Genomic DNA, 27444 nt, shown 5'->3' with positions numbered 1-27444 from the left:
AGAGAGCTTTTATCTTTTTCCATGCAGTGTCTATACACCACGTACTATGCAGTATAGAGTGGTGGTACAACACTAATCTGGCAAAAGTTTCGGAGCAGGATGCTCCCACCACAGAAACCAAAGCATACAGGAAACAATATACTGCTGAAGAATGTTCTCCAAACGTGTTACAAAAATAATCCTTGATTTTGTGAGGTACAAAAGGGTACAAGTACTTTTTGAAGAGAGATACAACGCAAGATAGTCTGAATTAGGCCTGTAACCTTTGAAGGTTTTGGACTGCAATTGCCAGAATTTATGCATGAGGTATCCTGCATAAATTCTGACAACAGTAGCCAATAATAAATAAATAAATAAATAAATAAATAAATAAATAAATAAATAAATAAATAAATAAATAAATGAATGAATGAATGAATGAATGAATGAATGAATGAATGAATGAATGAAAATGAATAAAAAATAATAAATAAATAAATAAATAAAGCTCCACATAGCAGTTTTCATTACTTACATATGGTTCTCTCTCATCATATTTTGCCTTTCAAGAAGGTAGAAACTACTTGTTTGTGAATGTCAAGGCTCCATGAGAGGCACAGTGATTCATGGGGTAGTCCTGATGCCCATTACATTTCTATTGAGGGCACCTTTCATAGAACTATTCATCCCATGAATCATTGTGGCTGCCAGGGAGCCTTGACACTGGACAGTTTCCTTCTTCTTAAAAATTGCAACTATAATGGTCACTACCTGTTTGAATTACAACTACATATGTACCATACTACTTTTTTTAAAAAAAGTAATTTTCTAAGATCTAATGTTGCTAGACTAGTATATAGTTGTACAATCAAACACTGATCAGTCACATTCAATCTCTAAATGGAGAAAAGGTACATTCTTTCACTTTAAACTGGCACATGCAAAAAAGGGGGGAGCATGTATTCCATTTTATAAAGAAAATAAAGTAATAAGGAAAAAGGAAAAGAAGCAAAGTATGCTGCTTATATATCGCCCCATAGCACTTAAAGCACTCTCTGGGAGGTTTACAAGCTAATTATGCAGGCTACACGTTGCCCCCCACCCCCACCCCCACAATCTGGGTACTCATTTTACCGCTCTCGGAAGGATAGGAGGCTGAATCAACCTTAAGCTGACTACCTGGGATTAAATCCAACCCCAGACCGTAAGCATAGCTTTGGCTCCTGGACAGCAGTTTAACCACTGCACCACAAGGCTCTATAGTAAGTTAAAGACATTAGGTAAAGACATTATGAAATCTACCCAAACTGCTGCAGTACTGTAAAGCGTCTATTAGCACCGCAGAATACTTCCTCATCCTGGTAGTTTATTTAGTTCTTGAAAAGAAAAAATACAGGAGGAGAAAAAAGGAAAAAGCTGTTGTTAGTACGGGTATTGTGAAGAGAAAGAGGCAACTTGCAATGAGATTATGGCTGTAGAAGTTCTTTGTTGGCTTACACCAGCAATGAAATATCTAGTAGAAAAAAAAACATAGCAGGTACTTTGTTCCAATATGCTTCGATCAAAAATCTTTTTCCACTTTGAAATTTTCTGTTGGCCCTAATTAAGGTATTTGTAATAAGTACCGCTGTTGCTTAAATCATTTTGAATGAACCAACTGGGTTTTCTGCAATTCTTTTTGCTTGCTCTGAAGCATATGTAACCTGTGCAGCACACCGAAATTAGGAAAAGATGTTTGACATGTATTTCAGGAATGTGCCTTTCTCCACTTAATATGTTTGGACCAGGATAGGTTGCAAGCACTCTCCTTCCAAAGTCCATTCTAACTCTACCATTAGGGAGAATGAAGTCTCAGGTTTTTGATGCCATGAAAGAGGAGACAGGGATGAGGGGAAATGCTAATGGAAATCACTGTGTCATGTGCCGAAATAACTGGGTTCCCTTTAGGTACCTTTCACTTTGAATTAGGTGGGTAGGGAAATAATTTACTGCTCTGATAGAAAATATATTGGGGTGGCCTGATCCTCACCTTACACTGAATGCATGCCATTGTACAACCATGCGGCACAAGGGGCAAGGCATCTAAGACAATCTGCACAGGAACACTGCCAGAGAAGAAAGCTGCAATATGTTAGTTATCAATTTGCTACGCTCGTATTGTTTCTCCCGCTGGAATGTTCAGACTGTCAGCTGAAAAAAGGACAGCAGATGTAGACTACTTTGCAGTTTGCTTGAATGTAAATGAAGCATGAAAAACAAGACTTACTGCTTTGAGCAGAAGAATACGCATCTCCGATTGCAATTAAGGCACATGTATTTCATAGCTTTTCATGAGAGCCACAGTATCTGTGCAACAAAGTATTTTAAATTGTGCCAAATACATTGGCAGCAGACATTCATTATACATAAAAAAAGCCTGATACCTGCAGGTCAAACCAATGAGCCCTTTTCTCCAACAAGAGTATCTCTTATAGAATGCCATTTTATTGTTTTGCTTTGTTTTTATGGTAGCAACAGCAGCTTCCTGGCCAAGCAGCAGAGACAAAAGGTTCTTGCGCATCCACCTATCTCTTTTTTCGCGCTCTATAAATCATTTCTGCTTGCATTAGGAATGCTGACAACTGAGAGCAGCTGCCAGAAATAGCTTACCTGCAAGTTAAGGCAGAAAACAGAAGCTTCAAACAAGTTTCCCCAGCCAGTTTAATTAAACTGAACACTGACATACAGCTCTATCATTCAGGCAAGGATTTGGTGGACAGCAGCTTCACACTTTCTGGGGCAAACATGTATGCAACCCCTGTATCAGTCTTGCACAGTTAAGGTGTGAAGTGTGTATAACATACAGCATAGAGAGCTCTTTATCCTCTGGACCTGTTCCAAATGAAAACTTCCATAATTTCTTATCAATGTGGTTTGAGTGCTGGCCCAGGTCTCAGGAGATTAAATCTCCATTTGAGGTTCAGTCTAATCATCACGTTCTCTCACAGATTTCTCTGTCATGATAAAATGTGGAGGAGAACTATGTATGTCACCCTGAGTGCTAAGAAGGAAAAAGGTAGGTGGGTGCAAATGTTACAATTGAAATAGATGAAATTACCAATGGCCTAGGCCTTCGGGGGACTGATTTCCAAAATATCTGGAAGGGAAAAGTTTTCCCTTACATGAATATATCCTCATTTTTAAAAAAAACATGTACTCATACCTTAGAGCCGAAACTGACCAAGCACAGCCAGAGCACAGTTAAATATATGTGAACCCCGAACAAGCATGAACACACCTTACACATTTGCTATGTGAAACAGAAAAGTATCTGCAAGTATTTCCTACACCAAGTGTGAAGCTGCTCTTTCTTTTCTTTTCTTTTCTTTTCCTAACAATTGTTTATTTCTGTCACACTAAAAATAACATTGATGGTTGTTGTGGGTTTTGCAGGTTCTTTGGCCATGTTCTGAAGGTTGTTCTTCCTGACGTTTTGCCAGTCTCTGTGGCCGGCATCTTCAGAAGACTGGAGTAGGAACTCTGTCGATGCTCTGTTGCTGTTTGTTGGATAGTTGAGTATTTATAGCTGTGGGAACAGCTTTTGTCTTTTTTCAGGATATGGGGTAATCAGTATGTTTTTGTCGTGATAAGGGGGGAGAGATTATCTGTCACTGTGATTGATGGGTGTCATTAGCTGGTCTTTTTTGTGCAATGATCCCTGGCCCTTGTGGCTGGGTAGAGTTTGTTGACCTTTTGCAGGCTGTATTTTTCAGAATTGGGAGCCAGGCTGTGTTTAGTTTTAGGCCGCCTTCCTTTTTGTTGAAGTTCTGTTTATGTTTATGGATTTCAATGGCTTCGCTGTGCAGTCTAACATACAGATTGCTGGTGTTGTCCAGTAAATCAGTATTTTGAAATAGAATTTCATGTCCAGCTTGTTTTAGGGCATGTTCAGCTACTGCTGGTTTTTCCGGCCGTGAAAGTCTTCGAGAATAAAAATAACATTGTTCTTGACACATGGCATTTTAACCGGCTGTGCAGAAAGACAAGATGGTCTTCCTTCCTTCCATCTACAGATGCTGACTAGATAAGCTGTTGAATCTTACTCCAACTGGCTGTGAGATTGGCAATCTCTTTGGCAATCACACAGGGCAGAAACCAAGGCAGAGCAACACAGAGGGAATGGTCACAAAAGAGCAAGACCCCTATCAGCTGATCAAATACATCAAATTCTCATGGGAAAAGACCAGGCTTCCCCATGCTTTCCCCCATGTCATGTGGTCAACAGAAAATACTTAAGTATTAACTATGATAGTAGGTATGGTATTTTTACAGTGTGACTGAGCCCCAGCTGGTTCAGAAACAGCTTCTCGCACCCCATTGTCTCAGGCTTCAGTGCACCAAATTTCCTGGGAAGCCTAGAAATCATTGCTGCTATTGGTTTCCCCCTGCTCTGTGCAGTAGTTACAGAACCAAAGGGCACGGAATGTGCAGACGGATAATTCTTCGGCCAAGCAGTTTGCCTTCATGTTCAGTGAACAGCAGCTTCAAGGACTGGGGCTGAAAATAGAGAAGGGGACATGGTAGAGTCTTCTGAACTCCACTTTTCTGTCAGAAATTGTTCTGCTTCCTTTATGTCCCTCAGAAATGACCCCATTCTGTAGCCTATGAGCTATTTCCTCAAAAACACAGCGATGGTGGTGATACACCGGGTCTCAGATTGAGGTCTGTGTTCTTCCATAAAAACAGCCTTCTCTTGTCCTACTTATTTGCAAGGAGAACGTATTTTTAAATGAGTGGCACAGACAACCAGGAGGAAGCATTTCCTCCCTTCCCCACCCCCCAAGAAGTATCACTGATGACATTATCTGAATCTCTCAGCAGGCATCTCTGTAACCAGATCTTGTTGGCTTGGCCAAGGAGTCAGGAAAAGTCCTTTGCTTTTGTGAGTTGAACACCTGCCTATTATTAGCACCCACAGAATGTTAGCACTGCTGCTCTCCCACAAAGATGAAATCAACACAGTTAAATGCTAATTGTGGCTGCCTGTGCTGTAAACATCAGCACTAAAGCTCCGGGAAGTCCCGCAGTTTGGAGAAGAAAAAATAACATTCATCAAAAGCTAAAAAACAGCACAACAAAAAAGGAGTGCGTCCTTTGGTCACAGAATGCTGGCTAAATGTTGGTGGGTTAGGAAGCTGGAAATGTTGCTGAGGGAGGAGAGAAGTAGCCGGTATCCTGAAGGAAAGCAAAACTGGCTGGAAGTTTGAACAGAAAACTTGCCACACTTGGAAGTTTTGCCAACTCTTCCGTGCTGCTTATCTAGATTCCCCATACATCTGAGAAACACGACTGCCAATGATCCAGCCTCTACCAGGTCCCTGTTCTGAAGGTTGCTGATCTAATGAGCTTGAACAAATGGCTCTGACCATTGATAGGACTGGCTTCCTGAGTGTTGAATATGGACTGGCTCAAGATGCTTGCTGCCTGACACATCCCATTGAAACAGAAGCTGTTTGAGCTTTCTAGGCTCTTTACACGGTTTCCTACCTCATGTAGAAAGAGTTCTAAATCTTGTGGCAAGACTCCAACTATCAAAAGTATAGGATTGGTGACACAGGAGGCAGAGCTACTTAAGTGCAGGCTCACTCTCCCTCCTTCATATAAGTGTTATCAGGTGAGGGACAATGGCTGAGCAATGCCTTTCATTTATTTTATTGAACAAGGGAGGCAATAAATCTTAGTAACTCTTATATTTAAAAACCCAACAATGCAGAGGAGAGGAAGGAAGCAACCTGGTGCAGGGAGGTAATGTAAGAAATAGGAATAAAGTTACTCCACTGGAATAACAAGTAACATTTTCTAATTACTTTCCAATGTTACTGTTTAGGAACATCTTAAAGTATTTGGCCCTCAAAGTAACAGAAAACAAGAGGAACAGCAAGTAATATAATGAGTTACAAACATGGGTGACAGCAATTAAAAAATAACTTTCCAAACCCTGAAAAATAGATATGCCTCAATGGAAGATATGATCGTGGCACTAGGCCAGAAACATGGTTTTGTCCTCCTTATGTTGCTGATTTTTTTCTGACAAACTGCTTCCTTGCAGAGGCAAAAAGAAAGATGCTTTAATTACATATAGGAGAAGTCTGGGGAAATCGTTTATTGAGTGAAATTTATTAAACGAACAAAGTGCTGGCTCTTTGAGATGGAAGAAAGAAACCAGCTTCCTGCAACCATAATAAATCTTGTTCTTACTCTCCTGTCTACATGGATGATATATCTATGTGTCTTTGAGGGTAGTATGATATATGAAAGAAGCAGTGTTGAAGTTGACAGAGAGCAGCAGATTAAACTGACACTGAGGGAGCCAAGAACCGTCAGTCAGCAGTAATACAAATCTCATATCATATTGACACAGACCTACAATACACACAATACACACATATGAGCAGAATCTCTTATCATAGCTGTACTCTTCAAAAAATAATGGTTCAGAATCTCCAAGCTTGTATCTGTCTTACTTGGGGTGAAATTCTAGAGTGATTTAAATATAACTAAATTTTTACATGGAATATACCATGAATATGGCACTGTGGGCTAAACCGCAGAAGCCTTTGTGTGCTGCAGGGTCAGAAGACCAGCAGTCATAAGATCAAATCCACGCGATGGAGTGAGCTCCCGTCGCTTTGTCCCAGCTCCTTGCCAACCCAATGTACAGCATTACTTGTTGCGATCGCTTGCAATGTTTCCTATGGGGGAATTTCACTTTGCGATCATCGGTTCCCTGCTTCGGGAACCGATTCTTCGCAAAACGATGATTTTCAGACAGCTGATCGGCGGTTTCAAAATGGCCGCCGGATAAACAAAATGGCCCCCGCTGTTTTCTGGGACGGATTCCTTGCTGCACAGGCAGCGAAAATGGCCGCCCTATGGAGCATCTTCGCTGGACAGTGAGTTTCCAGCCCATCGGAATGCATTAAATGGGTTTTAATGCGTTTCTATGGGCTTTTTAATTTTGCTTTACAACGTTTTCATTCTACAGCGATTTCACTGGAACGAATTAACGTCGTAATGTGAGGCACCACTGTATAAGACAACACCTTTCTTTTCTAACCCCAGATTTAAAAATTTGCACGCTCGAACCCCTTTGGTCCCTTTCACAGCTGCTTTACAAAAGGCAGGGAAAGAGGCTGCTTTCCATTTATAAAATGACCCTCAATTTTTTGTCTAAGTATTTAAGTAAAAAGTGTCATTTATACAGGAAAAATACAGTAAGTATTGGGAAGAACCTCCTGATAGTAAGACCTGTTCAGCACTGGAATGGACTATGTCAGAAAGTGTTAGTTTTTAAGCTTTAAAACAGAGGTTGGATGGCAATCTGCCAGGGATCCTTTAGTTGTGGATTGATTGCTTTGTCAAAAGGTTGGCATCAGCGAACCTTAAGGTTCCTCCCAGTCCTATGATTCCATGACTGCTTCAGTGTCACAGTTCCCTTCCATACACAATGGAAACAGGAATATTTCACTAAGCTGTTGTGAATCCAAGTAACGTAAAGCAATAAATTTAATCAGTGCTTTGCAGATGGTAAACCATAATTTTAGAAACAAGTCAAGGAACACTGAATTATTCTTTCTTGTTTCCCATCTTTATGTCATTCTGACTTCCTCTCTTGTGGGAATTCTGAAAATGCCCAGAGATAATCAGAATTTGCTCAGATCTGATAAAAAAAATCAATGTAGGTTTGATTAAAGAATCAGTCTTATCTGTAATTGGGCCCTCCAGCAAGGCTGAGGTCAACCTGCCTCAACATACTATTCTAGATGGCAAAATGAAAGGAGCAAATGTCTTTCAGTTCAAATGTCAGGTGTGTGTGTTTCAGCATGTGCATAAGTTAATAAAGGCAATCTCTTTATAACAACCAAAGTAATTTTCTCTCACAACTTTAATATTTTATAGCAGATGCTTGTTTCAGTGTGGCAGGAAGAGTCAAATCGCACTGGAATCCATAATTCTGCCTACATCTCTGTAGATGTCAAATTACTACAATCAAAGGTATTGAAGTTACACACACACACACACACACACACACACACAGAGAGAGAGAGAGAGAGAGAGAGAGAGGAGAGTTATATATACTGTACTTCACAAGGCCGATCCCCTAAATATCTTTATGATTATGCACCATTCAATAAAACCATCCATCTCTGTATAGGAAACCATCCTTCAGCCTTCACAGGACTAAATCTGATGAATAGTCTCTGGAATCTCTGGGCCAAGAGAAAAACTGTGCATTGAAAGGCAGTCTTGCAAAAGGTCCTCTCCACAGTGGGCTACTTCTAACTGCAACTTACTATGCTAAAGTCATAGTTAGAGTAAATCCATTTTAATCAACGGACCTTGAGGCAAAATGACTCACCAAATCCCCAGAGATTCAAAAGGGTGACTCTAGTATGATTTACTATGCTAAGCAACAGGATGTTGGCCTATATTCCATATATGATCAGTATATAAACAGCATTATCCAGCCAATGTTCAGATAAGGCAGGTCTCATTCACTTCAACTGGAATATGAAACATGGATTCCATCATCGTGATCAGTGGGATCTTTAAAACAGCTGGCAGCACTCACATTTTCAGACACTGCCATTTATTTCAATCACATGGACTCATGTTCATCTTCTGCATATCACAAATGTCAAAGAAGGGAATAAAGATTTTGGGGTAATAATTAGATTAGAATAGTATTTCTTTCTTGTAAAAAGCTTCATTAATTAGACTTTGTAACTAGTAATCCACATAAACCTATATAATGATTACCACCACATCCACAATCAATGAGTTTAGTAATGAGGGCTGTTAACACCAAATAAGGGAGGCACTTATTTTAAGAGTCAGAAGGCAGGAGATGGTGTGAGGAGTAGTATTCCTAGCAGAACTGAACTGTACTGGTGCATACTGCTATGAAGTCTGTGCTCATTCATAATCAACATTCTGAGAGCATCAGCCCAAGCACTGCTTTTGCCTATCTTCATGTAGGGTGGGAATGGAGGTCATATATTGTGTATCTTTCCCTTCTCAATGTGGGAATGTTTTAAGGAGATGATGTCTGGCATTTCTAAGGACACTTCCCACACTTCCTGCTGTCATCTACAGACCACTATGCTCAACAGCTGTTGCATAATATTTTCTTGACAGTCACGCAGTGAGTCTCAACATATTTAGAATACTGTTTATAAACCACACATGTGTTAAACCAGCTATAGCATGCCTTAGACTGAGAGTGGAGAACCTATTTCAGCCCAAAGGCCAAACTCCATTTCAGAGTTGCATGTAGTGGTCCCATTCTAGTGATGGGCCAGACCAAAGGCAAAAATGTCGATCTAAAAATACCAGCATATTTTTGCTTAAAGTTCTTCCTGCTAGTAATTAAGAAAGGCATTATACACTTTTAGAATGGTAAAACCCTACACAAAACTAGGGAGACAATTATGTCATGGCAAAGACTGTGAGGCCAACCGAGGAGACCAAGGTAGCCAGTTTGGGGCCAAAGGAGAGCCAGATTCCTCATCAAAACCTGAGCTTCCTCACTCTTGTCTGAGATAATGAACTGCAGAGACAACAAGCAATAGAAGAGCGAGCATAAAATTATATGAACAGCCTGTGAGTGTACAGTTGTGCCCCGCTTTAAGATTGCCCCGCATTATGATGAAACTGCATTACGATGACGTTTTTGCAATCACTTTTGCAATCGCAAAAGATGGTCTGAATAGGCTTTTTTCGCTTTGTGATGATCAGTTCCCTGCTTTGGGAACCAATTCTTCGCAAAACGACTATTTTCCTACAGCTGATCGGCAGTTTCAAAATGGCCACTGGGTAAATAAAATGGCTCCCCGCTGTTTTCTGGGACGGATTCATCATAAGACAGCCACCGAAAATGGCCGCCCTATGGAGGATCTTCGCTGGACGGTGAGTTTTTAGCCTATTGGAATGCATTAAATAGGTTTTAATACGTTTCAGTGGGTTTTTTATTTTCGCATTACGATGTTTTTGTTCTACAGCGATTTCACTGGAACGAATTAACGTTGTAATGCGAGGCACCACTGTACTGAAATTCTATAAGTCATCAGATATTCATAAGTACAATACAAGTTGCACCTGGGTATAGCTTCCTGTATTGTGAAGGAATTGTCTGAGCTTAAACATGTAGGCCTACTGGCCATATTACTTTTGTAAGTAACCCATTTTAACTTCTAGGCTTTTGCTATATAATCCTAGTCTCTCAGTGACATTGCTTTTGAGCAGAGGTGGGCTTCTGTGGACATCCAGATGTTGTTAGACTTCCAACTCCCACGTTCCTTCACTTCTGGCTACGTTTGCTAGAGCCAGTGGGAGCTGCAGTCCAGAAAGACCTTGAGGGCTACATATATTCATGACTGTTATAGATAATATGTTGCTTTGGAATGTTGCCTTTTAATGCTTTGTCCAATTCTGAAATGTATAATAGTGTTCTCCAAATGTGGGATTTTGGTTTGATAATTTAAACCTGTGGTTTCCAACCTGGGGTAACCCAGATGTTCTGGGACTCACTTCCCAGAAGCCTTCGCCACCAACTGTGCTGTCTAGGGTTTCTGGAAGTTGCAGTCTAAGAATACCTGGGTTACTCAAGGTTGGGAACCACTGATTGAAACTAACAGATGCTATGAGATGTACTCACTCTTCTTAAAATAGTCATGGCTAAGGATTGGAGATGTTTCAACTACCTCTTGGTAGTTTCAATTACCTTTCAGTAATCTAATTTTTTCTTATGAATATTGTATTCATGCAGTGTGACTTCAGCAATAAGCGCTTCACAGGGCAAACCATGGTCACTAGTTCCATGCATGTATACTTCACTTCCTGTCAGCCTTCTTGAATGCCACTGGCCTGCTTTCATTTGCTCTATTACTCTTGCACCAAGGGTAGAAGAAAGCATTTCATTCCCTCTTTCATGGGTGGAAGATTAAACCATCAACCACGTCAGTGTGATAGATGCCTGCATCTTTCACAGGGAGATGCAACAACCTATTTGTTCCCATATGAATCACGATCCATCTCACTCTGTATCTCTGCTTTCTTCCACTCCCTTCGCTGGGACTAAGCTGCAAACTGTTTCCATATATACTGCAATATGGTCTGATGCAATTACAAGTTTTTCAGTACACCCTAAGGCTACTTGCCTCTTGGAAATAATTTCCTAAAACACCATATTTTTGCAATATTATTCCACTGCAATCTTCTGTTTACTTTATTGTTGAAGGCTACCACCCCAAATTTTCAAAACCATAAATGATATACGGCTGCCTAGGATATTTCCCTTTAGACGAGATTAATCAAAATGAAGAAAGATACCAACAGGAAGCCCAGCTAGTAATGTTTCTGCCACCTAAAATGACTCACAATGAGCTACAACAAAAGTGTAGCTTCTATATTATTCATATTCCAAATCGCGACCAAAGCAAGCCTAGTACTATCCTGAAATATCTAAGGCAGGGAAACACACTTGCCAATATATATGAAAAATGGTAACTGCAAGCAAATAACCAGCCTCTAACGCAATGAGGGAAAAGACACTGATCTTTACCACACTGCTTCCTGCTGAAAGCTAATTTCTTTCCCTTGAGGTTCCTACTAAAACTGATTGCACAGCCCTTCAACGTTACTCTTACTCATCCCATGCTCTCCATTCCTAGTATTATGGCCTCCTGCAAGTTTCTGCAATGTTTGTTACTCCCATCTGGTCATGTTAAGGGAGGCAGATGAAGATTCCCAGCCCAAGTCTGTTTTGCTCGCCATCCAACACACTCATTTCCTTGTATGCCTACTTGACTGGAAGAAGGGAGAGGTTGTGATCATTCACAATAATATTCTGTTGCCTTTCGATGATGTTGTCATGGCATCACAGTGTCAGGTAGGGCACAGAAATGCACGAAACATGCCAAATAAATAACATGACTCTGGCATCGGGGTGCCAAGCCATGTGCCCAGAGTTGGACATGGCTTTCTTGCCCTTTTAACCAAACGTGATCATGATAGCACATGTAGTCAATGCTAGGAAGAAAGAGACTTCTACTGGAGATGTACACATGTGCACAGGTGAAGCAAGAAACGACAGGTATTATTTCCTATATGATGGAGGCAAGGCTCTAATGGCAGAGTGGGCAAAACCCATGCAAACCAGAAGTACAAATGAGACATTGGCTGAGAAGAAGTTTCCCAACAGGTTTGTCTCACAGCCTGAAACAAAACAAACCCATGAGAATACAGAAGCAGAGAGTGGCAGGAAACCAAATGCTCCAAAGCACAAAAAAGATGAGTCCATCATTCTGCTTCTGGTTGGTTAAAAAGCAGCATGAAAAAAACTGACATTGACAATAGTTTACTATAAAGCATAGTTGTATGTCCCATTTTAAAAAAAAAACCTTTGCTAGGCTAAAGTATTATTAGTCTCTCCCATCTGCTTTCCCCCTTGAAGGAGGAATACTCACAAATATTTAACTGGAGTTTCCAGTGACAGACCTCAGAAATTCTCACTTGCACCGTAAGTCAGTATACCCACTCTAAAAAGTGTGTGTGTGTCAAACTAGAAGTTGAAATCGAATTTGGGTACAAATTTGTAGAGCACTGCATAAGAAATTAGAATCCACCCTGCCCAAACCAGGGGGCAGGGGAGTGCTAAATGAAAACAACAGCAAAAGTACTTCCACAAGTCTAAGAACCGATAAACATTTTATTTCTGAAATGGGATCTTCCATAGTGCATGCACATCCACTCTGAATGAGGGTGCACATGGCAAATAATCTAAGATTATTAGATTATTATTATAGTTTTGCATGGAAGCTTGCTGTTCAAAAACCCGAGAGTTGCAGCTTTTGGGATTCTACTAATACTTATACAAATATTCTGCAACAAAAGTCTTTTTAAAAAAGATCTCTGTTTTCTAATCCATCTAAATGAATTGAGGTACAATGAAGCTGGCGGTGCACAAATGAAAAATATATTTTCTTACCATGTTGGGTGACAGTCAGAGAACAAGATACAGTGGCAAAGTTTGCTGTTAACAAGAAAGCCAAACAAGCTTGCTGTTGCTTTGACAAAGGAGGGATTAAAGCAGTCAGCCTGTGGTTTTGTGTTCTATTTTATAGACCATGTGGTTCCGCACTGAGTAGTTTTTGAGCTCAACAATGGATAAGAGATGAGGCTTAGTTTAATATGGCAATAATGGGGATTCCATCATCAGACAGCTGGTGAATTATTTATTTACTACTCAAAGAATCTGCCTCCCTTCCCAAACATCACACAAGTGCATCTCCATTGTAACAAAGCTGCGGGCAGGGGTACGGCGGGGAGGGGGATTCCTAGCAGGTAGTGGTTGTAATGCAGCTTAAAATTCCACTAATGGCTTTTAATGCAGAGGAAGCAAAGCCTGAGAAGTGTTATGGATTTTCCTCCACTGTGGAAATAACGTTTGTTCCATGCTACAGACAATCTGGTCTCTTCTCTTTAGTTTTCATGGTACATAAAACATATTGGGTTATAGCTTTTTTTTTAAAGGCACATGTTTCCAGAGTGTCTCTAGGGCAGTTATCTGAACCTTGCAGAACCCCAAGTGTGTACTAGAGCACCCATAATGTCGAATAAGCACATCTGAAGGGCATTATCTTGATGAATGCTGCGAGAAAAGTTGCTGAGAACTGCAGTTTGCAAAGAGTCTGATCTCATATGTGTTTATGTTTTCAAGTGAAAATTCAACAAAATGACATATACTAGCCATTGTTATTATTATGTGCCATAAAGATTCCTCTGACTTCCATCAACCCTATGAATGTTATTACATGGCAACCCTATCAATGAGCAATCTCCAAAATGTCCTGTCCTCAACTGCCCTGCTCAGCTCTCATAAACAGAAGCCTCCATCTCCATACTAGCCATACCAAGAAAGACAACTTTAATCAGATGCTTCTTTTTCTTGCAACTCTCCTACCAGAGGCTAAGACTTAATCATCTTCTGACTTCTGAACACAGCAGCTCCAAGGTTCTGACTTCTGGACTCAGCAGCCTGAGGGCCATTCTCCAAGTTTTTTTAACTATTAAGCTCTTCTTTCTGCACTCTTTTCTCTTTTAAATTTCAATGATCAGCTGTAACAAACTAACCTTTTTGTTTCTAATTACATGGTCCAAGTATGCTAGCTGTCTGGATTTCATTTGTTTTATGATCTCTTAGTTTTCACATGAATTCTTCCCCATCCTCCAGAGCAAAGCAATTCTTAGCACCATGCAATAAATGCAGATGTCAAATGCTTGGGTTTTTTTAAATAGTACTCTATGCTAAAATCTAGGAGTCCATGGTAGACAGCACAATCAAGTGCATATTGCATTGTATACCACCCCTTCACAACACCACTCTTAAGTTGTTGCATATTACATTCCACAAATTAAAGAAGCTGTCAGAGACTGAGAGACTGTATATCAGTCATATAGTAGCCTCTTGGTTTTGATGATGATGATGATGTGATCTGAGTAAGAAGTCTGGTAAGATGATTAATTTTTGAAGTACATTCCACTAATTTCAATGGAATCTTTCCATGTAAGTCAGTGATGAAACTACTTGCACAACTACGGTGGATAAAAGTCAATCATTTTAAAAATCAAATTGATTTAACTCACAATTTAGTGAAATTTAAATCATGGGTTGCATTTTTAAAATCTATTCATGAAAAGCTGCAATATTCAAAATCACTTTTCTTTTGCAACAGTTGCTCAACATGACACAGGAAATTTCATTCTCTTCTCTTCACTAGCTGTCTTGACTGCAGCTCTAGATTGATTTACCTTGGCCTCAGTGACTTTATGTAGTCAAATTACGATGCCTTCCCACTCCCTGTCAGCTTTGACGGGGTGCATGCATCATGGTGCCCCATCTTTCACCACTGCTGTTATACTATTATTTGCCCGCAGAGACTTTATAACACCAAACCTAGCTGCACAATTCTAAAGGTATCTTGTTTACTGTACCATCTCTATAATATCAATGGAATCTTCTTTGCTTTAACATTCTTGTAATATCAAAGCCATCCTTTTTAATATAGCTTTTCCACGTCAACTGGGACCTACACTGTGATTCATCCATTTTTTTTTTAAAAAAGGACCCAAAAAACAGCAAGAGCAACAAAACCAGGGCTGTCAAACGTCCAAATCAACAACAGTCAGCAGCTATCAATGTCTCTGAACAGGACTTGGAAAACAATAATATCTGCAGAACAAGTATTTGTGTTTACAGTCGTTTCGTATAAAAAACAAATGGGCAAACCAGCTGTAGGCTTTCTTGTCATTTGATATTATGAATTCTATATGTTTTCTTGTTATCACTGGACAAAACATTTTACAACTTAATATTTTGGGCAGGTATTTTTACTGACTGAAATGGTGTGTTGCAATATTTTACTAAATATCTTTCAGTGGATGTGTAGCTATTTGGCCACAAAACAAAGTTCAAAACTCATTCTGGTGAGATATTTCATGCAGCCATCTAAAACAGCACAAGAACACATGCAAGCTGTCATCATCACTGGTCTCTCCATCAGGCAAAATGTCACAAAAGTAAGCAAAAAGAAGGATCTATTGGGGGAGCAGACAAATATGCTTTGAACTGCAGCATTGGGCTGCTTATATCTTGTTTTGTTTGAGTGATGGCAGTTGTCTTGCTCTCAATACTACAACTTCAATTTAGCTATTAGTGAAATACCATGTAGGGTGTGTGCTGAATTGCTTTGATAAATGAATTTGGTGATGAAATGAAAGAATTACATATGGATGATCATGTTGATCAGGACTGTCACACTTCTTAAAATAATTACTTGACTGCTCACAGAGCAAAACAGAGATGCCTGAAATCCTAAATGTATTTATTATTTCATGTTTTACTTTGTAATCTCTGTATTCTAACTCATATGTCTGAAGAAGTGAATGATGTACCACAAAAGCTTACATTAAAATATAGCCATTAGTCTCTAAAGCCACACATTTTTCCTTTTCTTTTGTGTTCCTTGCTGACATTATTATTGTAATGTAATGTAATCATCTAATGTGTATACGATGTGTGCATTTTATGCAGCTTCCTCCCCTTCCCCTTGGAAGAATTACATGCTTGCATTTTCTGTAGAAAGTAACGAAAAGCACAGCGCTAAGCAAAGTGCCAAAGCTGTGTGAACAAAGATGTCATACTCTGTCATGTCACTAGTACTATCCAACTAGGTGCCTGTGACAGCTGCACAACTAAATATTTCTTCCTCTTACAACATTTTCCTTCCAAGTACACAGATATTTCATCTTCTAGTTTCACAGAAAGAGACAGAGAGAAAAGATTCACTTCCTTCCCTGCTCATTCTTACAGGATTTGAAGGATTAGTTATTTCTTTGACAGTGCAAATCTTCACACACCTAGTCAGACAGAAACTCCACTCACTTCAACTAACTCTGCACCCAGGTAAGTTTGTATTGTGCTACAGCCTGAAGGATTAAAATGTTTTGTTCAGGGTTAACAAGGCTAGGAGAGCATATATGATTTATAATATAAAATGAAATGAAATCCAACAACACTTATGGCAATCTCCATTTTCCATTCACGATCGTCATACAGACAACAAAAGTAGTCTTAATAGTTACAGCCAAACTTTTTTTAACTTCCCCACCCCATTTCCTACAGAATACTGAACATTTTAATGTACTCTATACACTGTAGCTCTACAGAGAAATCTAAACCTATATTTAACTTTATGTTTAGTGTTTGGGGGGCTAGAGGAAAGAACTACATTGAAAACTAGAGGTGAGAACTGCTTTGCTGGTCAACACCATTTGATACTAACTTTTGTCTGGAGATATTGATAGCCTTCTTGTATCCACATATCAACTAGATCTTTGTGCTCAGTAACCTATACCCAGATTCCATAACATATACAATTGAAAAACATACATTCAGGATTACATTTATGAGCCTTCTAAAGCCTGAGAGCCAAAAGCGAAAAGCAGAATGACAAAATTACTTTGTTGTCCAAATGAAAGCAAAACAGGTGAAGCAAATATTTTTTTACAATGAAAATAAGAGCACTACCTGATTGGCTGGTTCTCTTTACTATCAAAAAGTGAGAAGACTACTTCCAGCTCTTCTCCTAGATTGGAACACATCAAACTCTTCATCTGAACAAAGAGATGGTGGCTGCTGGCTGGGACTGGTGTGTCTTTCTTGCGATGCCGGTGCTCCATCTAGGCATTGACATACATTTTTTAATTGTATGACATGAACATATCCTATACATAAATGTAGAAAGCTACACTTTCATTCCTAAAACAATTTTTTTTGTTCTCCAGTTCTTATTTTGAACATAACCCATCTATCACGTTCATCTTTTTTCTTCTTCTTCAGAGGTAAATAGTGGTAAGTAATTCACACATTTTTGTTATGTTCAACAAAAATAATTAATAAACTTGTGCTGTCAAGTTGATTCCAACTTATGGCTACCCTACCAGGTTTTCTGCATAGATATTATTCAGAAATGGTTTACCAGTCTTTCCTTTTAGTGACATTCTGCGGTCATGAAGCTTGCTCAAGGCTTCATACAACATAACCTCAAGGTGTTCTTGGTTGGCCTCTCTCCCAGGAATCATGGCTCCACAATATATCAGTAGGTATCATAGTCAACCAAAATGACTAAAATACAAAAGTAACTTACAACTAGAGTAGGCCCATTGAATCAATGGGATTTACAGAGCAGTTGGCTCAACAAATCCCCACTGATTCAGTATATAATGCTGCTCCATTTTCTTATATTCTGCTTATTTAATTATTTAATTATTTTATGTTACTCTTCTTCCAATGATTGCAGGGAGACGTAGAATATTCTCTGCCTATGTTATCTTTAACAATAGCCCTATTGGGTAGGGGAGAGGGGAGAGGAGAATGACTTGAGCTGAGTTGTGCCAGTAAGTTTAAAGGCTGTGCAGAGATTTGTACCTGAGAAACCAGTTTTCATCTGGCACTCTAATCTTGCTGATTCACAATGTAAAACTAAAGTCCTTTTACTGGTACTCCTGCTGAGCTTTTGCAGGGGAAAAGCAAAGGGGTGTATGTGTGTGTTTGTATTTGCAATAACATCACCAACCCACGGGTGTTGACCTTGAATATTGGAGTATCCCATGTCTATAAAAGAAATCAACTTCTATAACAATATTAAATTAAATAATAAGGAATAATGTAGAAAGGAGAGCAAATTCAGCATGTTTGTATATGGGTTGTCCTGCAAAAAGAATACAGCTACCGTTGAAGCCGTTTTACTTTAAGATTTAACTCAAACTGGAGCAAATCCTGTCAATGCAAAGAACTCTCAATTAATCCCAACACATTTCATTTTGAATTGGCATTATGGAATATTAGCATGAGGAACACACACAAAAAATGCAGGGACTTAAGGGGAAAATATTAAATCTATTATAGCTGTAGTCCTGTGGCTCCAAAATCTTTCTCAGAAGTCCTTGCAACCAGGAGATTCTCCTCTGTAAATAAGAAAATTCAGGACATGTACTGAGAAATCCCAATGCACACCAAATGTTTTGTTTCTATTTTGTGATGCCATTTTTGAGCAACGTTCTGAGCCTCTCTGTGCCTTGTAGCAACAACAGCAGTTAAGACTGGCCTAGAAGAATGACTTTAGTATAGGGATGCCCTGAAGATCTGGAAGAGAAAAAGGAGGTCGGGTTCCCGTGATCTGAACTCAGATTATTGTACTGTAGTTAACAGCTGAGTTGCACCTGTAGTAGTTCCCTTTGTTCTTGCTATAAGTTCCATGGAAATCTCTGTCTATTTTGAAAGGGGAACATAATAGAAAGGACTTATATACCTACCAGTCTATACAATTCTGTAATACTTATTTCCTCTGGATCCACCATTGCATACTCCTTTCTTGGAACCAAGTCTAGTCCCAGTTGTCTGTGGGCAAACATGATAAGCTTAGTTAGTGAAAAAGATTTTGGAGTACACTGGGTTCAATCTCCAAAAAGCATCTTGAAGAAGCCAAATTTGGTCCAATTTCACATTCTGTGTATGCACCAAAATACTTCAAAAGTATCTATACATATCAATACGCAATATGTATTATCATCCACATCATTACAGAGTATAATTTAAGACAAGACCAGCATTATTGCACACAATTATGATTGTTCCCATTAATGTAGTACTTCTCATCTGTTATCTTGTTAAAACCTTTAAAAGTACACTCCATTATTTCTCAGTCTACCAGATACACTTATTTAATAGATATACAATTTTACATAGAGAAATAAGTTACAAAAGTGTCATAAAAGTAGTGGGGAACAAAATGGTGATGAAAGTAAGAGTTAAAAAAGAAAAATTGGAATTTTTGAGCAATTAGCAAATACAGCTTCCACTCGGTCAAGGAAAAATTTATCCAAGCTTTAGTTCAAGATCGATCTTCAATCAATCAATCAATCAATCAATCAATCAATCAATCAATCAATCAATCAATCAATCAATCAATCAATCAATCAATCAATCAATCAATCAATCAATCAATCTATCTATCTATCTATCTATCTATCTATCTATCTATCTATCTATCTATCTATCTATCTATCTATCTATCTATCTATCTATCTATCTATCTATCTATCTATCTATCTATCTATCTATCTATAAGGCTTGGATAAACTTCGTGACTGAGTGGAAGCTATATTTGCTCATGCACAAGGGACAAACAATTCTAATTCCCATCAAGCATGACCGTCTTCAGAGCCCAGTCAAGTTACACTGAGAAGGCAGGTAATAAAACAAACAAAAACTCCCTCTGCATGTAATAGTTTTTTTTTTTTAATTCAGGCTTACTTTTCTAAGTAACTGCTATAACAAATGCCTGAGTAAAAAATGTCACCAGATGGCATAAATATGAATAACTCACCTGTTTAATCTTGCAAAGCAGGGAAACTTTTTAAGTATCTTTGATTTCTAAATTGTATAAGCAGCTCCTCTGATGTAGTACATTAAAGCTTTCCTTGCAATGTCTACAGCTGCCTGCTACCTTACTTCTAAACAAATGGTAGGTAAACCATTCATGCAAAAAAAGAGAAAGAACCAAACATGTGCAGATTTTTCTGTTTAAAAGAGAAGCATCCCTAACATTTCCCTGAACTAATACACTGTTTAACACCAAAGTTTAGAATTCAGAAGAACTGAACTTATGCCTGCAGAGGACTCAAGATGTCCTTGTTTGTTATGGCACTTCCCAAAACACACTAGGGCAATTAAGACACAGGTAAATGCTAAGAACACAGGAACATAACCCTGACTGGTCTTGTCATTAGACAAAGTGAGATGAACCCCTCAAGGAGCAGATTTTGGGTATCTTGTAGGAATGCACCATTATTTATTACTTATTTGTTTTGATTAACATTTTCATTGCTAGGATTTTGAGATCTATGCACTGAGAGGTTCTCGGAGACAGGAGGACCAACTGTTCAGCCAGGGCAAGATCCAAGTAGATACAGGAGCTTGCCTTTTCTTTGACAGACTGCAAACTTTCAAGCTAGAAATATGCCCTCTTAACCTATTTTCTAGGGTCTGCTCCATTCATATGCTAGGAAAGCAGCAAATAAGACCCCAATCTTTGGCATCTTTTGAAAAATGAGTCAGAAGAGACTTTTATCCCATCAGCATATTGTAGAAATGCAAGTCTGATCTGGAATGCAAGTGCTGGCATGTTCAAATCTGCACTATCTTTCTCCCAAGTAATGCTGAACTAAAGAAGCCCACTGAGTCTATTTTCCTCCCTGCAGGCTGTATTGTCTAGAATATCAATGAGCTTCTCTGCTTTTCAAACTCTGCAAGGTACCATCAAGATCAGCAGGAGCTGTACCTGGCAAGATTCAGATCACATTCAACGTCAACACACTGCTTTATGAATGTTTCATTTTCCCAAACTAGTGACAATATTATGCATTTAGTAAGAAGAAAGTGAAAGTCTTTGATATGGCATGGGTTTAGCAAACACACATGCCCAACGAAATGAGTGTTTGCTGCAAAAATTTTAAAATGGCACACCATTTGATTCAGATGAGCATGAAAAACCACATGTTTCTGACTGCCTTCTGCCTGTGGGTCCCCCCCTTGCCCCAGTATCTTGACAGCCAACTGGACTGAAACTGATCTGATTCAACCATTGGCATAATAAAAGTGAACGCTGGTGCAAAAATCTCAGCTCATACCAGCAGAACCAAAGTAACTGACTAATGAGATTTATTTTGGAAAATAAATTTGCCTGTGGAAAGATACAATATTCTTCAAGACACCAGCAGTACACAGAGTATTTTCATACACTCACTGGAGCCCCATGGAAGAACCTGAAGCTGCTAGGCAAGCGATGTAAATATTCAAGCTATGTGGGTAGCTCAGAGGCAAGACTCTTCAACAATCTCCTGACAGAACATCAATATGGTGGGGGGTCAAGCTATGCAATCAGCCCCAACAACTGTAATATGCATATACTAAGCAGCATGAGATCAGAACACCCTGCGAAGGATCCTTTTCTACTGAGTAAAGTATGAAGGCAGCCAAAACTGAAGAAAATGGGCAGGACACAAAGATCAAAGAGTAGAATTTTGCTCCCATAACAGGGCATTCTTGCCTACACCTTTTTGTTTGTCCAAGAAAAGGTACTCCTGTAGGATCTCCGGGCTGGCATCAGAGGAAGGTCAAGACATAACATTTGGAGACTAGGGGAAATGAAACACATTCTCTTACATGTGAGGGAATATACCTCGTATGATAAGAGGCTTTCTGGATACTTCTCATTTATTTTCTAAAGATAGCTAGAAGACTATAAAAATTCCAAAATTTTCAAGAATTGTGACAGGATCTCCTTAAAGTTCTGTGTAGAAAAGCTCTCTACTCTTTATGGTGCAACCTGTGGTGCATAGGTCAAATAAATTAGCTTCCTTTTAAACACCTGCAACAAAGTAAATAAAGGGTTTTCTATCATTTCTCTCTTACTCACTCATTGCCCCAGTCCAAGCGAGCCGTAATGTGCCGTTTGACATCCTTCATCCTATCATGGGTGAGATGGCCCACAAGTACCTGCCGTCGCAGATCTAGGATTTCATTCATGATGTGCCACAGTCGATGAAAGAGGTCCCCTTCATTTCTCTGTCAAATACATAGGCCCAGTTCTTAGACTGTCACATGGAGTGGAATTCATGACTGCGGCTGCACTGGTTCCAGAATTTGTTTTAAAATGCAGAATTAGTAAAAGTGAAGATCTCAAAAGTTGGATCACTTCTGTCGAATTTTAGTTGACCTCAAAAAAAGGTATATTGCTTGTTGGTAGGTTTTATTTTGTTTTTTGTCAACATGGCTATCTTTGTTTATATTTTATTGACAGTAACTTAAGAGTATCATTTTCTACTGGAAATGGAGGAGATACTGTACATAAAATAAATAAAAGGAAAATATCAAGGGAAGGATTGAGAGGTGTAGGTTTGAGACTGGAAGCTCTAGCTTCTAATGATAGAGAATGACTATAGCTCTTCCATACTAGTGTTTTGAAGGGGGAAGGATGCTTAAGGAATATTTTTTAGGATTGGTCCAGTCTTCAGGGTATTTTACTAGTTCTTTCTTTCATGGCTAGGAATATTAGAACTTGGCTAGGTGGATGTAGATTTGGGAACTTTCTTGGAAAATGCTGAATGTTAACAGTTACTCCACCACTCTGCACTCCTTCTTCCACCTTGTCCTGTGAACGTGGTGCCATTTGAGTGGGCCAGAGTGAGAAAGCAACCAAATGTTGCAGCTTTAACTTTTAACATCCTTCATTGAATACATACTTGACTATATATTAAAATAGACTCATTTTTAAAAAGTAAATACAATGACTTCACTTCTTTATTGTGAAAGAACAAGAGCTGCAGCTACCACAGTCATATAGTATATTTACCACATAAAGCTGCTTCCACATTGTTCCCCAATCTCTTAAGGTTGATGTCATCTCTGTGATGACAGAGTCTTCTGTTGGAACAACCATTTCAAACTGCCTGTTACAAGGATAACATATGTAAAAAGCACACGTTTAAACAACACTATGTTTATTAAGCATTTTTTTAAAAAAAAGCATTCACATTGGCTAGGATTACAGAATATAATTCAGCTTGACATTTTCTAGCTTTTGAAATAATCAATAAAGACGTCAGAACTGTTATATGTTATGTGAGGATAGGACTGTGTCTAGACATTTTGTTGTGCATAGTAAGAGGCAAGATGGCGCACTGCCCCATCCTTTGCACAGCTGAATCAGCACTGGGGGCAGGACTGCATCCCCCACCACACCTGAAAGCAGCAGGTTCATTTATGGTAGTAGTTCCCAACCTTCAGTAATCCAAGTGTTTTTGGGCTGTAGCTCCCAGAAACCCTAGCCAGCACAGCTGGTGGTGAAGACTTTTGGGAATTACAGTCCAAGAACAACTGGGTTTCCCAAGGTTGGGAACCACTGACTTAAGGGTTTTAGAACCAGCTGAATCTCTATGCTTTCTAGTATCATGCTATGCCAGGCTCTGGCACTGGGGGCAGACATCTCACCCTGCCAGTGAAGGCCCAGTCCATCAGAGCACCAAACATTCTACTAGATTCAACTCTGTCAACCTTACCACTTGGAAATATCAGTAAGAGTTCTCCTGAGGTGGAGGCATGGGTATGAATTTTCCCCTAACAAATGTGTCAGGATTGGTCAACTGCAAACCATTATGAGATTTAGGGGCCCCGGTAAAGCATGCTAATTACTAATAATTAATTAAGTAAGGAAACTGAATTCAGACTAGTGTAGGAAAACCAGCAGATAGAGAATCCTATGTCAGCTTTATGGTTGTTGATCAAAGCTGACAGATGATCACAAGCTCCCAGCTTCTCTTCCTAACCAGCAAGCATCTATATTCTGCTTCCTCTAGATCAATGTTCCCCAACCTTTTTCAGACTGTGGACTGGTTGGCGGGTGCTGGCTCCCTGCGCAGACCAGTTGGGGGTGGGGGCACACTTGTGGAGGGGGCGTGTCAAGCTTGTGCGCATGCGCAACACACCCCTTGTGCTCGTGCGTGACACACCCACCTCTTGGGCGAGTGCACCAGCTCCAGCGTTGCCTCGCCAGGGCCACCCCAGGCCGCGCTCTTCGGGGAGTGCACGGTGAGGAGCGCTGGAAAGGAGCCCAGCGAGGGTCCCCACGCCGCCTACCCTCCCCGGGGGCTTCCTTTCCGCCCAGAAGTGACTCACCCACCCCCTCAGGGGACAAGCCGGCCCCTGGCCGGCACCATCCTGTGTATGCCCCATTGCCCAGCAGCAAAGGAGGGCACACTGCCAGGCCTGCTGGGAGATGGAGTCTGCGTGCCTCACTATGGCCCATGGGAACTGTATTTCACCCAGTCAGACTCTCCTCCTCCGAGGTCGTCGCCCTCTGCTCTGGCTCTGGCATGCTCCTGGCTGATGGTGAAGGCTCCCGGCCCGGGCTTCGCCAGGACTAGTAGGACGACCACCAGCTGCCCTTTCCACCTTGAGCAAAGAGATCTGGTGGCAGTGGTCACAAGCCTGGACTCCTCACCTTCCCTGCAACCAGTGGCAGGTTGGGTGGGGCGGCCCGAGTGAACCTGGCTGCAGCTGCTGGTTCCTGTCACACTGCATGGCCCCCAGCCACGAGGCGCTGAGCTGCCGCTGGTTGCAGGGAAGGCGAGGAGTCCAGGCTTAATACTGCCACCCCCAGATCTCTTTGATCAAGGTGGAAGGGGGTGCAGAGATTGAGGTAACACACTTGAGTGTCACACTTGTGCACATGTGTGCAAGCTCAACACACCCACCAGCAAGCTCGACACGCCCCCCCGTGTGGGGGGCGGTGATCCCTGTCCACGGCCCAGTTCAAGGCAGCCCACAAACTGGCACCGAGCCATGGACCGGAGGTTGGGGACCCCTGCTCTAAATATCTCTCACACAGTTTTTCATTTTAAGAGCTAGCCATGGTGCTGAACTACACTGGTTGCCTAACCATGGTTAAGGCAACCCAGTGTTTACACACCCATTTCTAACGGTAATACCATGGTTAATGCGGGGGGGGGGGGAAGGAGGGATGTGATGCTGCACTACCAATACTTTCAACAATTAAAGGGATGGATGAAATTATGATAAATGACAGCACACTCTGGTATACACTATCTGCACTACCGTTTAAGATGGCACAAGCTTCATTGTTTCACTAGATTTATCCACCTCCAACAAGGTTTCCAGCATCCAGTACTCTTTCCTCCAGCTACCTAGTTTTGTTCAAACGTATGAGATCACAACCTTCACCTACCCTTTGTTCTTAACACATGCATTTTTCAAGTGAATATAGTTGGATGGGAAGATGCCCTGAAAGAGAGAAGTAGTTCAATAAATGCAACATACCACCAAGAACAGAAAGAGAAAAGGAGAGATCATGAATGAATTATGTGCATATGAATGTCACTCAGTTCCTATGAAAACACACATGGAATAATTTATGACCAAAGCAGAGAGAACTACGTGAAAGTTAGCACAGAAATAATTCCAGGAACTGAAGGGGACACTCAACGTTTGAGTAATCACCATCTTAGAAGCATTTAAAATTTCTCTTTCAATCCTAGCAATTTGCTTCCTGATGCCAAATGTAGATTGAGCTCCCAGAGAAACTCAAAGTCTGATTCCAAAGCAAGCACAGCAACTGAGAAAACTTTTGTCTGCCATCCATAGCTTATTTTCCCCACCTTCAGTAATGGTGGGTGTCATCAAATCCCATTGTGGACAAAGCCTGAACTTTCTTCTCCCTTGTACCTTACCTCACATTCCTTTTCTTATCCTTGCCCTGACTCATCCAATAAGCACATTTAGCCAGAGCACTGGGGTAACCAGTGCAGTCATCTACACCTTAGCTGTTTTTATAAAGTAGGAAAGAGAGCCAGTGTTCAGAAAGTGTCCCTTTTCTAGAAAGCTACTTCTAGCCTTCCCCAGTCATCTTATCCCTTGTTGTTGCTCTACGCTGAATCTTGCCAATCCATCCACTTTCCCCAGCTCCATAGAGAGATAAAATCCAATAGGTGGCACTACAAGCTCCTCACACGTTGCAACACTAGTCAGTAGCAACTGCTGCAGCTAATTGCTGCACAAGGCTTCTACATTTCCACACCATCCTGACCACTTAGTATATATGAAGGAGAGGCTTTTGCCTCCATATTCTCACAAGTCTCTTATTTTCTCCCCAAGTGCAGCTACTACTATAAGCTACAACTCCCTTGTTCATTTTAAAGTTTTGTCATGATACTGAGAAACTTCTATCTTGTAAGACAGTTCACTGCACCTTTACATTTTTAAAATCTATTTCAGTATCATATGGATTTTGACTTAAAAGTAGAAATAGTTTTACCTTGAGATTTGGATTTTTTAAGGCAAATCCTCTGTACCAGCCTGTAGAGAAATGAACATTTATATATAAACTCGTATTTATCTGTAAAGCAAAATTTCTCACAGTCAGATACATATATTTCAACAAATAATAAAAAGAGGCAGATTTGTAGGATTCTGCTGTAAGACATGCTAAACTATGCACTGATAAAGCTCATATTCTTCAAAAATACCTATCAATGAAGAACAGTGTTCAGGATGATTTCCCCCCCCCCTTTGCATCTTTTCAACATTACAAAGTAAATTACTATTTGTGACAATCCTTTATATTCAGATATAACTCAACAGGATCTGATGGAACATCTGGAAAGTTTATCACATGTTCGGTTATGTGATTGAACCAACTAACTTGTACTTTGCCATAGACATCCAGAATTTAATTTTCTAAAAAAACTATTTCCAAAAAAACACCCATGTGATTCAAGCCAGCTGACTACTTTGAAAGGTACATTAAATGAAGGTTACATAGGCTGGCTCTTCTACTAACCCTGTCTCCACAGCCAGATACGTAAATCACTGAGCTATCCAGCCAGATAGACATATAAAGACACAGTATCATATTATGATTTGAAACAAGTCTATCAGTTGTTAAGGGGCCAGCTTTTATAGAACATAGGTTCCTCAAAGAACTGTTTACCTAATCCAGTTTTCCATGTAATATGTTCTGCATAGAGGTTGAACAGACAGAGCATCACTGCTAATGGGAAACCATATTTTTTCAGGCCATTTGGTCAGAGTACTGGTTGCACAACAGGGAAATCCAATGTCATGGCTTATCCATTTCTTTCAAAATGATCCATAGCTTTTCACGATTCCAACAGTCAACGACTTTATTGTTATCTAGAAACCACAAATGGATTTTCTTCTAAAATTATTTCCTATGCTTGAGTAATCAATGTATATTCACAATATAATAACTAGTGCCTCTTTCTTTT

General features: G+C 40.0%; 1 protein-coding gene across 7 annotated transcripts in view; it reads right to left on the bottom strand.

Moving 5' to 3' along the window:
- DOCK4 (dedicator of cytokinesis 4) overlaps positions 1–27444 on the bottom strand; it is a 312022-nt gene that overhangs the window by 161074 nt on the left and 123504 nt on the right. For all 7 annotated transcript variants that reach the window (XM_020810435.3, XM_020810438.3, XM_020810440.3 and 4 more), the window contains exons 3-8: positions 26472–26512; positions 25386–25441; positions 22995–23091; positions 22059–22207; positions 18895–18979; positions 17108–17259 (exon numbers count right to left, since the gene is read on the bottom strand). In XM_020810435.3, coding sequence (XP_020666094.1) covers positions 17108–17259; positions 18895–18979; positions 22059–22207; positions 22995–23091; positions 25386–25441; positions 26472–26512 — 580 coding nt within the window. The remainder of the gene's footprint in view (positions 1–17107; positions 17260–18894; positions 18980–22058; positions 22208–22994; positions 23092–25385; positions 25442–26471; positions 26513–27444) is intronic.

The sequence above is a fragment of the Pogona vitticeps genome, chromosome 5, assembly GCF_051106095.1.
Source record: "Pogona vitticeps strain Pit_001003342236 chromosome 5, PviZW2.1, whole genome shotgun sequence".
Classification (NCBI taxonomy): Eukaryota; Metazoa; Chordata; class Lepidosauria; order Squamata; family Agamidae; genus Pogona; species Pogona vitticeps.
The sequence above is the reverse complement of the archived record's forward strand: the minus strand, read 5'-3'. Positions and strand labels throughout refer to the sequence as shown.